General features: G+C 44.8%; 1 protein-coding gene across 1 annotated transcript in view; it reads left to right on the top strand.

Moving 5' to 3' along the window:
- The first annotated feature begins 228 nt into the window (after positions 1-228).
- ptch1 (patched 1) overlaps positions 229-17,621 on the top strand; it is a 68,353-nt gene continuing 50,960 nt past the window's right edge. Inside the window, exons 1-2 of the mRNA XM_080765727.1 lie at positions 229-872; positions 2,209-2,401. Coding sequence (XP_080621853.1) covers positions 702-872; positions 2,209-2,401 — 364 coding nt within the window. The 5' untranslated portion in view covers positions 229-701. The remainder of the gene's footprint in view (positions 873-2,208; positions 2,402-17,621) is intronic.

A 17,621-nucleotide genomic window follows, 5' to 3' on the forward strand; every position in this document is an offset into this window, starting at 1 on the left:
CTGCTTTGTGCAAGGCATTTCTATGTGGAAAGCCACAAACTCGACTATTGGTTACGCGCAAACCCAAAAGGGGGCTGGCTCTCTCCGAGACTCCCCTGAAGTTTGAGATGCACACACGAGGGCTCTCTGCTTGGGTGGTCTCTCTACTTTAGTGAGCTGTTGCTAAGCAGCTAATAATAGTCGTGTTTGCTGAGTAATTTTTGCCCTTCTGGAACCAATCAGATGCAAGAAAGTCCTGCAATCTGACAGCCCTAGAGGCGGGATCTCGGCTCTTTCTGCCTTCACCCCTCCTCCTCTACCTCCTCCAAATGGAGAGAGCTCTTTTTTCTCATCTATTGAATCTCAGAGTTCGCCGTGACGCGCGGCCCAGGGGAAGAACACACAGAACTCACAGAATGCTACGATCATCTAAGCTTCTCAGCCGCCGTTTTGTGTATGGGAAACACTCGGTTCACCTCGCATTTTGAGAGAAACTACTTTCTGGAGACACGGTAAATGTGCGAAGCGGTGGAGAACTCCGGATCACGAAATGTTGGGATGGAAGGCGCAGACTTTGACTCGCCGTCTCCAACAGGAGTATGAAGTACTTCACGGGTGTGAGATCACCGAGAGTGAAACTTCGTTGCCTTGGGATATCGCTACACGCTTTCGGGGAAATATTATAAAGTGGAAAACGCTAAGCATCGCGCAGTCCCCGCAACATGGCCTCGGCTGCTAATGCATCCTCCGAGCAGGAAAACAGAGACCCCGAACGGCCGAGGATAACGCGGAGGAACAGGGGGAACTATTCCCGCACAACACCGCTGGATTTGGAGTATTTGCAGCGGCCAAGTTACTGCGATGCAAGTTTTGCATTGGAGCAAATATCCGAGGTGCTTATTCCTCGTCTTATTGTGGTGCAGTTGTCTTCTCTTAGATTTATTGTAGCCGCAAATGTGACCAACTATGTCAAGTTGTTTCTAGGTAACGGGATAGCTCCGGTTGGGAGGGCTGAGCAGGCGTACAAAGTTTGGAGCAAGGCTGGAGAAAGTTTATCTTGCATTGTTTTGTTGATCAACTTTTACTCCTCGTTTGCATCCGGGTCTTGTTTAAGGACGTGCTGTATTTCTAAATGAAATATCGGCTAATAACGCGATTGTTAAGGGTCACAACAGCGTTGATGGTTCCCATAACGGTCCCGTACACACAAGGGTAGACATGCGACTTCTATAAACTGGAAGGTTTGTCTTCTGTTTCACTGTGATAATGTTCTCAACTTTCCCCAAATTTTATGTATGTATTCGGACTTGAGCAGTTGAGCAAGATTCTGAGAGCCCACAGACGTTTTGTGCGGTATAATCTTTACTGTGCGAGTCTTTCAATGTCCACCTCGCTTAGAGCAAAAATCCATGTGGCTGCCCTCTTCCGTTCACAAATATTGTCGTAACTCCCTCGGTGATGGCTCCTCCGCGGTCCCGGTCGGATCACACAGGCAGCTGGATGGGAACGGACTGGAGGAGCTGTGTAGCTCTGTGTGGTTTGGCCCCCGAATAGAATACCCCCGTGGATTTGATACAATGAATCAAAAAGAGAGAGAGAGAAACGTATTACAATGTATTGAGTTAGTGTGCTGTGTCTGTGTTCAGTAGGCCCTCCACTGTGTGTCTACTACTACTATACTGTTGCTGGTGGTGTGTTTGTGTGTATAGCCTACTATGCGCGTGCACGTGCGTATGTACGACCAAACGTCCCATCATGACGCTGTCTTCTTGACAGCTATCCGTTCCCCTATACACCACGCACGGAGGTCCAACCACAGAAGAATGAACAGCATCCTTCTCAAATTTTACGGTGCAAAACACACACCGGTGACTCATATTACTCATAGCTAGCTGTCTTGTATATCAACATCAAAATAAATGGCCCTGTGTAGTACTTATGTAACTCGTCACAATCACATCACATATGATACTGCATGCCTCTGAAGTGACCCAATATGACGTTGTTAAGACCTGAGGTCAATATTATAGCCTACTTTTGTACTGTTTAACTGTGAGGGAATGAGCCATGCATTTAAACTTGATGCTAGTTTATATGAGTGTAACAATGACATGATGGCCGTATATCCTATTATCCTTATTGGCCCATTATGGCGCAATGGTGACTGACTCACCTGTTCAGGTAAGCTAAGCTTGACGTTGATTGGACTTGTGTGTCTCGTGGCTGCAGGGGAAGGCGACTGGGAGAAAGGCACCGCTATGGCTGAGAGCGAAGTTCCAGAGACTTTTGTTCAGGCTGGGCTGTTACATACAAAAGAACTGCGGAAAGTTTTTGGTCGTGGGCCTCATGATATTCGGAGCGTTCGCCGTGGGCTTACGGGCAGCTAATTTGGAGACAGATGTGGAGAAACTCTGGGTGGAAGGTAAGAAATACACACATTTTCTCATTTATCCAACATATTTTATTGTATTTGTGCTAATGTCGTTGACCCGTATACAGTATGTGTGTGTGTGGGTGGGGGGGGGGGGGGGGGGGCGCGGACATACAGTGGGTGGGGGTCTACCAAACTAGTTGGGGGGATTGTTTATTGTATGGTGTCTGGCAAGCAGCCAGGTCAAACTTAAAATTAGTGTTATTTAACTTTTATGGTTTAATATGGATGGACTAGGCTACTCTACTTTTTCAGTTAGGTCTACTCATGTAGCTGTAGCAACTAGGCGTATGGGGCTGAATGTAACTCAAAAGCAAAGTCGTAATTAAGCTCATGAACAGTTTTGAGGGAGAAGAAATTTAGTCAAAGCCGCCATTTTGTGAGTGTGTGTGTGTGTGTGTGCGCGTGTGTGTGCGCCTGCCCCCAGCAGTTGAATGTGATCCGCGCACAGCTCAGAGACTGTGTGTGGTCCCGTTTTGGACAGCTCTCAACTTTCCAAAAAGATTTGTCTCCGGCTGAAGGGAAAAAGCGGAGTGCGGACAGGAACTCATGTTTGTGGAGTGCTATAGGGCGCACATTTGTTGCTCTTTTCGGAAACACCATAAACGAATAATGCATTTTCTTTCTTCTTTCTAGAAAATGAACTGTGAGTATGGGTGGTGTTGTGTGGGGTAAGGGAAAGGGGCAGAGCTCTCTTTTTTCCCTTTCCTTTGATGTGCATTCCAGCACTTTAGGGCGAGTCTATGGGAGTCATGAATGGAGAAGCACTGGCAGTTTGGAATTGTGGAAAACAGTAGACAAATGAAAAGCAAAATACAATGAAACAGACAAACCAAGCAATTATTTAATTTTGACGTTTGTGTGCAACTAGAGTGCTTAGGTTATTTGTACTGATATGTGTCTGTCAAATGATCAGCATAGTCTCTGACATAGCCATGTTTTCACAACACTATAAGCAAAAGTCTGGTTGGTATTGCCTTGTGTGCTCCAGGACAAATTACAGGGAGCGTTCTTCTGAACTAAATTATGTTGCATTCAATGATCTGCAACTCAGGCACCATGATGTTTTAATCATGTGATATGTAGGGTACACTACATCATATTAAATGCTTCTTCCTAACACACGCTTAAATGCCATGTTATTACTTCTCCTAATGACAGAGTGTTCAACCTGAATGGCATTTATCTTGATGTATTCATTACCCATGTTCTCACATGGACCTGCCACCATGCAGATCATCATAACAGCTGCTGTGCACAAAGTATTGGTATTGACAGGCTAGACTCACAGAGAACTGTGGTCAGAGCCCACACAGCCATTTTGTCATCATTAAATAAAAACAGGACTAGTGACCCCAGGTGGAGGTTGTAGGGGACTTGTGCATAGAAAAATATACATGAAGCAACACACAGGTCCGTGCATGCACGCACACACGCAGACGAGAGAATGGGCTGTGGTGTGTTCTGGGTCCCAGGATGTGAGGGGTTCCAGATGCTGGTAGGGAGCGATCTGTTTGTTTAGATTAGGCTGCACAGCTGAGGGATAGATTAGTTCTGCCTGGACAGTGGAACGCTGTGCTAGGCTGTGCAGGGGGACTGGCCCATCGTCTGAGAGGAGAGGAGAGGAAAAAGAGGAGAGAGGAGGAGAGGACAGAGTGCCTGTTTATGTTTCATTTGGAACTGCCCTCCACAGACGACCCACCAACGACCCTGCCTGGAAGCTGTGTGGCCTACTGACGAGAGCACGCATGCGTGCAGCTGCAGCCACACACAGACACACAAACACGCACACACACACGCACGCACAATACAACACCCACATGTTGGAGCTCTCATCTCATGAGTATCTAGTAGTGGAGCTACATTGTACAGTGGTGAATATCTTTGTGTCTCGTCACCTGGTTCTTGATGCAGAGAAGGCAGAGGTTCCCTGCAAACCACCAATAAGCATGATTTATGATTCGTCATATGACAATGTCACGCGTCGACAATAGCCAATGTACAAGCTCCACAACGCGTTGCGTCGGCGTGCGACGCCCTCATTCGACAGAGCATAAATTAGGTCTTGTGTTTATTCTACAGCCTGTCACATGCTGCAGCTTTCAGAGGGTCTCTTCTCACATGGTGCTCACTCAGCACTGTTTATAAACACTCCGACACAGGAAGTTCTGTTTATTAGACAAAGAGACAGAGAGCGATTGGAAGTTAAACACACACTTGGGACAAAGAGACGATTGTGTGGGCCTATGAGGAGTTATTTTTGTGTGTGTGGTTAAACTTTTGTCATGCCACGATAAAGCTTAAAAAAACCCAATAATGATAATAATGCCCAGTTAAATTGTTCACAGGAAGCTATTAGCCAAAACAGGAAGTTGTAGTATTGTCCTGCTGCACACCCTCTGTGGTCAGCATCACAATGCCAGGAAACATTTTCACTGGTCCAGATATATAAAAAACAAAATATAAAAATAATTTACAAATTCACTATCTGAAACATAGATGATTTTGCCAGCATGATGTTTGCGATGATGAAGTCTTATAGTCTATGGCCACGTCGTCCATGCACGAATGACAGAAAGAAGCTCCCTTTAGAGTTCCTCCAAGCCATGGATGGAAAGTAGAGCCATCCCTTGGCATTCTGGGTTAAGGCAAACACAGGCCAAATTGTAAAGAAAATAGCAGCGCCGCCTGCCTCTAATTAAAACAGTATCGCGTAAACATTGGCCTTCCTGTAGAACGGCCTCTCTCTCTCTCCTTCTCTCTGTGCTGAGAGAGGGGCTGTAGAATTGACTGGGGTACGTTGGGCTGTGGTTATGGGGCTGGGCCTATATGCTGAGATGAGGGTAGAGAGAAAAGAGAGAGAGTAAGGGGGTAAAGGGAGGAGAGATTGGAAATGGGGCTTTTGAGGCTTGAGTTCTGGGCAGAGGTTGGAGTTGAAACTGGGGGTGAGGAGGATGAGAGAGATGCGGCTGGGGGCTGTACTGTAAATTGCACTGGGGTATAGTGAGAGGAGCTGGGCTCAGGTTGTGGTTAACCTATAGCTCTAGCGGAGGCTAAAGATAGAGGAAGGGGCCTATAGTTGTGGTTGTAGTGTTCACTTGGAACCACGATAAAGACTTTCTTTTGTTTTCAATCTGAGACATAGAAGTGGCTCGTCGAACTCCAGTTGCACCGAGTTTGGGCCGGGGCTGGGTTTTGGATCTGCTGTGCGGATTTGATCCGCAACAAATACCAGCACTTTTATCACCACTATGGTTGCCTCAAATAAATGAGTCTATAGTTATATCATTATCATTGCACTACTGGGGCATAGGGCCATGGATTTTAGACTCATGGCTACAGGCTTCGAAAGCCTGGAGCGATTTCTTGGGGGGTGTGTGTGTGTGTGGGGGGGGGGGGGGCACAGGGTAGACCCCCAGGGACCTGAGGTCATCTCATAGAGGCCCCGCTATTTAAAACCTCACCTGATACTCACCCTGTGGCCTGGGTGCAGAGTGAAGACTCACAGCAGAGGGGCGGGGGGTGGCGATGGTGGGTGGGAGTCGGGTGGAGGAAGAGAGGGGCGGGTGACATGCCTTACGAGCAGCAGCTGTCACTGTTAGTTTGTTTGCATATGTTTGTGCGAGTGTATACGTGCATGCGTATGTGTGTACGTGACACGCTATAAGACTGTGCATATGACTGTGTTCCATTTTAGTCAAAGTGCGCACACACCTGGGTAGAGTATGTGTTGGTGTTTGTAAGCGTGTGTTGTGTTTCCCTCTTGACTCCTGTCGTCCAGCAGAGGGCAGTGAGTCTGACACTGAATTATTATCTGTCATTTCTACACCCATTCAAGATTAATATGCATAATTCTGAAGATAGGGGTTAGACACTAGACTCAGACTGGAAACTGCATTGCGATGGACTCTCACTGTCCTCTCCTCTGCAACTAGGTAGTGCTGGTGATGGGGCTCTAAGGATTGTTATGTTGGCCATCATGGCTATGTCGGTCCATCCATCCACTCAACACTTTACTTCCAAACAACATATCTCAAAAACTACAAGCTGGATTGTGATGGAATTTGTGGTGCATCTTCAAGAACCCCAGAGGTTGATTCATAGCGATCTTGGTGACCTTGGTTTACTCTAGCACTGCCCTTACATTACCCACTTACACATGATATCTCAAATCTTAGTGTATTCAAGCTCCCTGGAGGACAAACAATAACCAATTTGCGTGATTCCTCTAGCGCCACCCTTAGGTTAGGTTGGGTGTAAGGAGCAGCACTGACTCCAGGGGCTGCTAACGGTGCTTAGTCACGTTTTACCTACAGATCACTGTAATATTGGTATCACCAATATGGCACGCAAAGAGCAGAAGTCCATGCATGTGTAATTGTGTATATGTGTGTGTGTGTGAATGCATGCCATGCATGCATGCATGCATATGTATATTCCCCCAGCCTGATGTGAGGTTTTCAGAATATAGTTTGATAGGATTAAACTTTAGGTCCAAAGTAACTCCCTTCCATCTTCCCCCAGTCTGCTTTTGATCTCAGGGTGATTAAGAGGCGATCTGACAGAGTTGGTGGTTGTTTTGTTGTTGTGCTGGTAATGGCAGCGGAGAAGAGAGCAGTGTAATGTTAAGTGCATGCGGAAAAGGCCTCGACATCCTTTCTTGTGGACAAAGACGGGGGGAGGGAGGAGAAGGAGGGTTCTGAATGTGGCTTCTCCGCTGAGAGGATTGTGGTTTGCGTGATTGAATTATCCAGCTTTTTGATGTGTATGGGTCCTGGGAGCAAGCATTCACGCATGCAGGCATCCATGCATGCACGCATACTGTACACACACACGTGCAATCCGTGCATGGTTGCGCATGCGCGAACATGCGCAATCGCGCATGCATGCACACACATGGATGTGCAGCGCACACATACACAGACAGTGCCCTTTGGGTTTTTTTTTTTTTGGTTATGTGAGCGAGTAGGTGGTTGACTGGGGTTTGCATGGCACTGATGGCAGGCTATTTCTATGGGCCTCTCTTTGACATACACCCCTTTTCATCCCTCTGTTTTCCTGTCTCTCTCTCTCTCTCTCTCTTTCTCTCCAACCACGTTCATTTAGCAGCCGCAAGCAATCAAACGCACCAATTTGCCCACACCCAACATTTTTGCCTAATTTCACAGAACTGAAAACATCCTGAAAACATCCAGTATTAATCCATATCTCTCACCCTTCCCCTCACTCTCTGCCATACACGTTCTAATAGCCTCATTATATTCATATTCTCCTTTGTGCACCAAACATCCATATTATCCACATACTCAATCATGAACACCCATACAGACACACACACACACACACACACACACACACACACACACACACACACACACACACACACACACACACACACACACACACACACATACAGACAAACATGCTCACACTTTCAAAACTGCATGGACTCAATTAACTTGTGTTTATCAGTTCACTACAAACAGGATTAAACCTCTCAAGAAGGAATAACATTCCAGTGTGTTGTGTTAAACTTTACGAGTTGATGAAAAGTGCAGGCTAGCTGGTGAGGGATTTAGTGTGGGGAAACACTGTGCCTCTGGTACTGTATTCTGAGTTATAGCCCTGTTTTCTCAAGCTAGCTTCCCTTCATTTAGAAGCAACCTTGTTTATATTAGCCCTACCTGGCTAAGTAAATGTGAAATAACCTTTAAAAGTAGGTAGGGTCAGGCCCCTGCGTATGTCTGCACGCGTGTGCATGTGTGCATGTGCACGTGCACACAAGTGTGCATGTGCACGAAGTTGCAAGGTGAATGCACTCCCATTCACAAACAGACATCCTGAGATGCCTCCAAAAGTTCTGTTTACATTTTGCATTCTTCCAGGCGCTCTTATTCAAAAACCAGAGCCCTGCGAATGACCGACCGCAGGAGACTGTGGAGAGAGTTTACCCCTCCCCCTCTCTCTCTCTCTCTCTCTCTCTCTCTCTCTCCCAGTCCTACACCCCCTCCTTTTCCTCTCTGCCGTTTTCTGTCTTTTAGCCTTAGCCTCCTCCCACTCACACCCCTCCCCTCTCTCCCTCCCTGGCTGGGGAGAGAGAGTGGCCTCAGAATGCCAGATGTATTACAGAGTGAGGCACAGCAATGTAAACACTCAGCCCTGCCATAAGAGCAGGGTGGTCTGGCCTCCCTCCCTCCCTCCTTCCCTCCTGCGCTGCTTCCCTCCATCCTCCCCTTTCCTCTCCTCCCTCCCTCCCACTGCTGACTGCCAGAGGGGCGGAGAGCAACAGTACAGAGAGAGAGAGAGAGAGAGAGAGAGAGAGAGAGAGAGAGAGCAAGAAGGGGCGAGAGAGGGAGGGAAGAAGCAGGAATATAGTAGCAGTAGTGTGTTTGTGTTTTGGCTGCAAGGCCTGTGGTACACTAGGAGAGATCAGGACCGATGCCTCTCAAACTGCAGCACAGAGAGTTCTTCATCTGAAGTTATAGATGCACTGCTGTTTGTTTTTAGGTTGTTGTTTTCCAATGCCCGTGCATTGGCGTGTGTGTGTGTGTGTGTGTGTGTGTGTGTGTGTGTGTGTGTGTGTGTGCGCGTGTGCGTGTGCGTGTGTGTGCGTTTGTTACCCCCTTACTTCCCCAGCACACACAGGTTACTTAATAATTCTGTCCATTGCCATTGCTGAGGCATCACGTCATAGAAAAGCGGAACAACAGCAATTACGCTAGTACCACACACACGCACAACAGAGACCCACACAGTGATATAAAACATTTCCCCTCTCGTGTGATTGAGAGGCTTGGAGTTCCAGAATGAGTCAGTGTGCGTCAGAAGGGGATGGGATCCAGGGGCCCGGGGCCAAGTGCTCCGAGCCTGTTCTGAGACAGCCCTGCTATGCTAGCTCCAGTGTCAGGACACAGGAACACCTGTGACCCAATGCTGTCATGTGGGATCTAATGGGATTCTGGTCTGGTGTAGCCTGAGGTCTCTCTCTGTTATTATCAGTTATTCTCCGTCTGTGGGCTTTTTCTTCAAGTGTCTCCTCTTGGTCGGTCTCTGTCTGCCTCTCTGTTTCCGTCTATTTAACTGTATCTGTTTTTTTCTTGTTTCTCTCCTTCTATCCCTTCTTGGTCTCCCAACCTTTCCTATTCCACATGTTAGGAATGTGTGATTTCGGATACCTGGAATCATGGCCCATCTTTCCAGGAAATGACAGAGAGATGGCTGGCTGAGATTGGCTGCTCAGGCTCATGTCACGGTCTGTTATGGCTGGGCTCTAGGCCAATCACAGGCCAGAAAATGCAGCCGGGGGAGAGGGTCCTCACCTGGGTTGCATTGGACAGGCACAGAGAGGCCCCCGATTTTAAAAGTACTTGAACAAATTTCAAGAAATTAAACTTATGAAGCTTTTATAATTCTGACTTTCTTTGGAACTCTAGTCTAGATACTGAATTTCATGAAGGTTTTATAATTATGACATTACTTTTGAGGGTACGTTAAACGTTATAACATAAAATTCAACTTTTTCAATTTCTTTTGTGTTTTTGGGGCTCCCATGTGTGTTTTCTATCCCCACAAATAACCAATTTTGAACAATCAGGCCTTCATGTCATATGGGTGTTTTAATGGAAATTGCTCTCAGGAACAGCTCGACTGATTTTGGCCTCATCGTGATGTCATCAATGTCACCCTACTTTGTGTAATTCCTCCTTTTCTTCAGACTTCAGTTGCAAATTTGCATTTCCACTTTGTTTACAATGTCCACCATTGTTGATTTTCCAAGCTGGCATGGAATGGAAACAAGCCTGGTTTTATCTAGCAGGAGTATTATAATGACTCAAATATTAAATAATCTGTATATCAGCACCCTCTCCACCTCAGGACAGTGTGGTACTGCAGCTAAAACTGCTTTCAAAGTCCAGAAAGAATTGACAAGGCCTGGTTATATCAGAGTGGTGATTGAGGCTCAAACCATTAGAAATAACTTTGAGGGACATGGACAATATGATTATTAAATATTAAAAGCACTTTTTAAAATGCTATTATTCAAAGGTTAGGATTAGGGCCCGCCTCAGTGGTGTCCAATTAGAACTTATGTGTAATTGGAAAGATGGTCTTAGTGAAGCTAGTCAAGGTATCTGGGTTGTAAGGCCAGACACCTTGGTTCGTATGAGTTGAGAGCTGTTCTTGATCCTGATCCTCTTCTGAAGGTCGATTGTAGAGTCTTGAAGAGGTCTGTGTCCTGTGTCCTGTGTCTTGCTTGTGTCCTGTAGATTCTGGGGATTTGAGATCTCAAAATCCCAGAATCTCCAATTACACCTGTTAAACATCCTTAAATATAACATTGTTATATGGCCTATATAAATACATCTTGTGACAACACACTGCATTCATTTCTCGTAACGTCTCGTAAGTGGCAGTGAATCTGAAATCCTGTGGCAGCCACAGTTGGCGCCCCTCACTTCACACGAGTGTGATTTATTTATTAATTTATGACCTCTAGATAGTAGATCCTCTCATTTTACTTCACAAAATAGGTGACCGATGACTGTCACTTGTGTATACGCAGTACAGCGAGGGGGACTTTTAAAGCCCTCTCTGAACTCGGAATAGAACGCTCAAACCATGTGCTTCATTCATCGATTGACACATCATTTTGCACGACATCTCGGGTATTTTGAGTCCAACCGCAAGCACAACCCCCCCCCCCCCCCCCCCCACACACACACACAGACTCGCCTTCTCAAAAATATTCTTCTTCTTACTACTTTCTCCGGGGCTCTGTGAATCCAGTGGCGCTGAATAGGATTTTTTTGGGGGGGGGAGAGGGGTGGGGAGGGGAGGACCTGAATGAAGGCAGCAACGTGGAAGAATCTGCCCATTGAGGAGTGTGTGAATGTACACCTCGGACCCAGGGAAGACGCATTGGGAGCCAGCCGACTGCTAAATACACCCATTTTAGGGGCTGCGAGGGCCGGACAGGTGATTAGCATAATCAGGGGGAGAGAGGGAGCCATACATATGGTAATGATGGAGCGAGGGGGGTGATGAGAGGGAGGCAGAGAGGGAGGAAGGGGATAGGGGGTGTTGGCAGCTGGGGTGTCACATTCGTGTCAGGGGTCAGGCTGGAGGGGCGCTGAGGGGACATTGTGCTACAGCTGCATGTCAGAGCACCTCTCTCTTTCTCACTCTCTCTTTCTTCCTCCAACTCTGTTTTTCTCCCTTTGCTTTCGTCTTTGGCATTGTCACTTGCTATTTTTTTCTTAATCATTTTTTCCTTTTCTCTTTCAGGAGCATGCTTGTTTTACTCTCCCTCTCTGCAGCGGCCCCTTTGAAAGCTCAATGGGTAGAGAGGGAGTGAAGTGTGTGCGTGTGTGTGTGTGTGTGTGTGTGTGTGTGTGTGTGTGTGTGTGTGGGGGGGGGGGGTCAGCTAGGGTCTCTGCTGTCACTACACTCTTGTGGATGTGTGCACACCTGCACTGTATAGCACACCTTCAATACTACTACCAACTAAATTACTCTTACTTATATTGGCTATCCACTAGACAATACTATATTGTTTACTTAAAGGGATGAAGTGGATATAGGTGGCATTTTGATTGATTGAATACTGTATTAACAGTTTGCAAAAGGTACAGACTACAGACCCCAAAAAGCCCCCAGGTCTTTTTTCCATTAAGGTCCTGCGTATTACATTAATAACGTTACATTGTCACTGAACTCTCTTACCTATAGCTGTAGGTAAGAAATCTATGTTGTGCAACATACAGTATTACAGTATAGGTCTATCATCATCAAAGTGCAAAGAAATATTACCATGCACTATGCATGACAACACTGCTATGTGCTCTCAGGCCAGGGAGAAGCAGAGTGTTGATGATGGATGTTTGTGTGGTGGTGGTAAACATTATTGAAATAAAATGAAATGATAGCAGTAAGTTCACAACACGTCTCACTGTGACACATTGTGAGATTCTTTGGTGAAGAGATTTGGTGTTGAGGGAACAAAATGTGACTTTTGTGGGCAGCCCACTGTGGCTGCTTAAATCATGTTAGCATGTTAGTGAACATCAAAAGTCCAGAGACTTGGCTGGGGTCCTGTTTTTTGGGGTGCTGTTTGTTAAGCAAACATTACAACGTTAAAAGTCCATAGACTTGGCTGTCACATGACGTAATTTCAGAAAGCCAGACGTTGGAGGGGCTAGGGCATAACCACCCAATGACCACTATATAGCGTCACAGTCCCGCCCCCTTTCATGACGACGACAGGCCCAGGAAATAATTCCCCATGAATTTTTCCCATAAACATTTTAAAAAGTATTCATTTAAAGATCTGTAAGCCTCAAACTAAACCAACTCGGATTGTGACAAATCATGACAACAAACAAAAAAGGGGCGAACGAATAATTAAAAAGAAGAAAAAAAGAGCAGGTTACAACACATTTTTTGTTGTTTTTCTTCTTTGTAATTATTTGTTCCAGAACCAGCACAAAAGCCTCTGCCTAGCTGGGCTCTGGAGACCTGATCACCATCAACAGCCAGTTATAACCCGACATTGAAATATTTTAATTATGTCACCATCAACATCCAGTATACCTACCACACATACCATACATAATACGTCCAGCCGACCACAATACTTGCATGCTCTGCTTGCGCAAGTAATAACTGGGTTGGGCATGCATTTCCAACTGCATCGTTCCAAGTAGGCCAGTGCCCAACGTGCACCGAATACAAAACAATATGTTATGTATTCTGATAATAATCATTGCTATTGAGTGTTTATTCAGTAATAGGGGTGTGCTGAAATATCGATATTGCGATATATATCGATACGTCCTCCTGCGAGGAGGAAATGACAGCTAAAATAAAGCAAATCCCACTCTCAGATTACACAGCAACCAGAAGTACTGAATTACTGGATGGTGATTTGTCCAAACAGCTTTGTGGGAATACAAAAGGCAGAATGCATTTCACCAGCAGTGGACAAGTCCACTGACACCAGTGATAATGGTCAGTTGATGGTGTTTGTGAGGTATTATGATGATACCAGTGATAATGGTCAGTTGGTGTGTGAGGTATTATGATGCTACCAGTGATAATGGTCAGTTGGTGTGTGAGGTATTATGATGATAACAGTGATAATGGTCAGTTGATGGTGTTTGTGAGGTATTATGATGATAACAGTGATAATGGTCAGTTGGTGTGTGAGGTATTATGATGATACCAGTGATAATGGTCAGTTGGTGGTGTTTGTGAGGTATTATGATGATACCAGTGATAATGGTCAGTTGGTGGTGTTTGTGAGGTATTATGAAGAGGGTATGAGGCAAAGGAGGAGTTTATTGAGTATTAATTTAGTGTTTGAGTGGTGCAACCACTCCTATAGACAGCACGAAAATAGCGTTTTTTCAGTTCCAAGTATTTTGTAGTTGCAGATATCGTGATATATCGTTGATGAAATTTCATACAATATATCGATATATCGCAATATATCGAATATCGTGATATTATCGTTATCGAGGGCCTAATATCGTGATATATATCGTATCGTGAGGTACCCATATCGTCCCACCCCTCTTCAGTAACAGAGGTCTCCCTGGTAAACAGAAAAACAATTCAGTGTGTTACAAATTTCATCCAATCAGGAGAGAGAACACCACAAAGATCATGCCCAATGATACAAAATGCAACTTTAGATTGCAAAACATCATGACATCCTTTCCTTTCTACTCCTTTCTATATTTCTCTATCTCACGTAATGTGACCAGCACTATAGAGCGTCGCAGTCCCTCCCCCTTTCAGAACGACGAGTGGCCCAGGAAATGAAATGCAATGCATTTCTCCCATAGGATTTTCTAAGGGAAAAACAAAACAAATAGTGTTGTCTCCTGCCTTTAATTTCTTCTTTCTAATGATTTGATCGGCCCAAAATATTGTGTTCATTGTCATGATTTGTCACGATCCGAGTTGGCTTTGTCCGCGGCGTAACCGTCTTTAAATAAATACTTAAAGAAAATCCTATGGGAGAAATGCATTGCATTTCATTTCCTGGGCCACTCGTCGTTCTGAAAGGGGGAGGGACTGCGACGGTCTATACTGAATATATTATCTTTCTTCTTCTTTGGATAATTCCCATCGAAGTCGTCACAGTGGTTAATCTTGTTTGTATCTAGCAAACTCTAGCTAAATCTAGCAAACTTGAGCCACGAGAGACACCACCGAGCGTGCTAAAGCGCGCAAGTTGCTGTGTCGAACGTTGCGAAGTTCGCACAACATAACATGCTCCAGTCAACGTTATGTGCAGATAGCTGCTCTCTTACTGATTATTGGTGGTGGTGGGCCACTGGTGGCAATACTGATTTGAGTCTGGATTTATAAACAAAGTAAGACCAAAACCAGACAATTAATAATAGATTTACACGCACGTCTCTCTCTCTCTCTCTCTCTCTCTCTCTCTCTCTCTCTCTCTCTCTCTCTCTCTCTCTCTCTCTCTCTCTCTCTCTCTCTCTCTCTCTCTGTCTATGTTTTCCGTGCCGGAGGAGGAGGATTGCAGTTGGTGCACAACTTACATTGAAACGTTCTATTCTTTGTGCTCGACAAAGGTGAAGTAGAGAAAATATATCCATTTGGAGAAACACGATGTGGTGTGGACGCCGCCATAACAGTCGTAGTAAACACAAACACACTCACAGGGCGTATTACACACACACACACACACACACACACACACACACACACAGTGCAGTTCTTCTCGTCTCTCTAGCCGAGACTACATGAAAAAGAACGGAATAATGGGGTAACGCACGGGGTAACGCACGTAGTAACGCACGTAGTAACGATAACTGAGTTACTGAATTGAAAAAATGTATGCGTTACAGTACGAGTTACTGCCGACTAAATGACTAGAGGCACAGAAGGAGGCGTCGCCAATTGTGTGTGATTGTGTGGGTAGGAAAAGTCTGGTCGGGTCCAAACCATCTTGTTTTATCCCCAAACCTTCTAACCTGGGACGATCCTCTAATAATGTAGTCATTTCTGATCCTGTCAATCCTTGTCACTCCAAATGAGAATCATAGCATCCTCAATTCTGACACCTCAAGGTCTGCCTCCTGTCTTTTCGTCAGTGCCACCGTTTCCAAGTCATACCATATGGGTGCCTTGGGTGGTCTCACTACATCGTCCCTCTCTCTCTTGTAAGTTGCTACCGTATATATTCTATAGGTGTTTAATGCACTTGTTCAGAACTTGTGTGATCTTGTTTTCCAAGCTCGCCACTCCACTCAACTGAATCATCACTCACCACCCTTAAGCCCTAACCACACCAAAGGGTCACCATGCAACTCCTTGGGTCCAAACGTTTGCAAGGAGTTAACGCTAGCCTAAAACCGTCTCAACCCTTTGGTGTGCTTTGGGCCATTGAATTCCATGCGTTGAATCACTAGGGTCAACGTGCAACAATAAATATCACACTGCAGGGACAACGCTAAAACCATCTTGACCCTTTGGTGTGGTTATGGCTTTAGATAAATTAATAAATACTTAAATGACCGGTATAGTGCAGTACTTTTTATTGTTCCGTGGTGCGTCGAACTCCAGTCGTACCAGACCCCCCACTCCTTTTGGAAGCTGACTCCATCATGAATACACAACAGCTATCAAAATAGAAATGCTCAAAGCCTACCATAACATGCTCATAAATCTTATAAAGGCTGGCATAACCTTGTCATCACATAAGTATATCACTGAAGACTTTTGTTTTGTATGATTTGTACCTTTTTGTGTGCCTTTTATTGGATGCATGTCATTATAGTAATTAGTATAGTATTCTTGTCATAACCTGGGCGCTGTGTGAGCTGTGTAATTCTCCCAACTTTAAGCTGTGTGTAAGGAAACACACAACAGTTTGAGGAAAGGGATTAAAAATGCCACCTCCAACTGCACCAACATGTTATAACTTATTATGATATTCCAATTCTTGTTATTGATGTTGCTAATTATCTTGTATGCGTGCAAGATAACATTGATTCCAATGGTATGAATGTCAGCTTGTCTAACATGATGGCATTTGCAACGGTTACTAAGCTAGCATTGGACAATAGCTATTGTTGGGCGGGGCTTAGCGAGCGGTCCATTACCGGAAAACTCTTAGGGCTATGTTGAGGTTCTACTGAATTCATAACAATCTTGTGTAAAAATACCATAACACTATATAATGTGTTATGATGATTATTGCAATCTGGTAACCCATCAGCAAATTTAAATCTGGTAACGCATATTTATTATTTTCGTTGAATCTATCTTGAGAGATTATGGTTATTGTTATAAAGCATTATACGAGTTCTTATAACTTGACCTTGCGCTCGTTGTGCACTCGTCAAGCCTGATTTATACTTAGAAATAGCCAATCTAATGGATCGTCCATTTTCGGCACACGTCACTGGTGCGACAGAATATAGTAAGCTTTATAAAGGCCCAGAGACAGGGTATAGTAAGCTTTATAAAGGCCCACAGACAGGGTATAGTAAGCATTATAAAGGCCCACAGACAGGGTATAGTAAGCTTTATAAAGGCCCACAGACAGGGTATAGTAAGCTTTATAAAGGCCCACAGACAGGGTATAGTAAGCATTATAAAGGCCCACAGACAGGGTATAGTAAGCATTATAAAGGCCCACAGACAGGGTATAGTAAGCTTTATAAAGGCCCACAGACAGGGTATAGTAAGCTTTATAAAGGCCCACAGACAGGGTATAGTAAGCATTATAAAGGCCCACAGACAGGGTATAGTAAGCTTTATAAAGGCCCACAGACAGGGTATAGTAAGCTTTATAAAGGCCCACAGACAGGGTATAGTAAGCTTTATAAAGGCCCACAGACAGGGTATAGTAAGCATTATAAAGGCCCACAGACATCTTGGTGCAATATTCTGTTTACCAGGTTGTCCGATCACACTCTGAGTAGATTCAAGATCAAGATTCACGATTTGTTACATCGCATGTACACTTTGTACAGGTATACAAAAGTAAAACAAGTTTTGTTTCGGCTCTGTGACAAGAGTGCAGTGGACTTTTCCTTTTTTCCTTTTATAACTTTTATCCTTTTATAACAATTTAAGATTTTACTTTATTTCTAATGAAAGTTGCTTCCTACATTTCCAACAAGTGGTTCCTGATTGTTTTCTTGTTCTGCCCTGCTCATTCATATCTTGCGATGAG

This window comes from Protomyctophum bolini (genome assembly GCF_963924005.1).
Source record: "Protomyctophum bolini genome assembly, chromosome: 6".
In the NCBI taxonomy this organism is placed as follows: Eukaryota; Metazoa; Chordata; class Actinopteri; order Myctophiformes; family Myctophidae; genus Protomyctophum; species Protomyctophum bolini.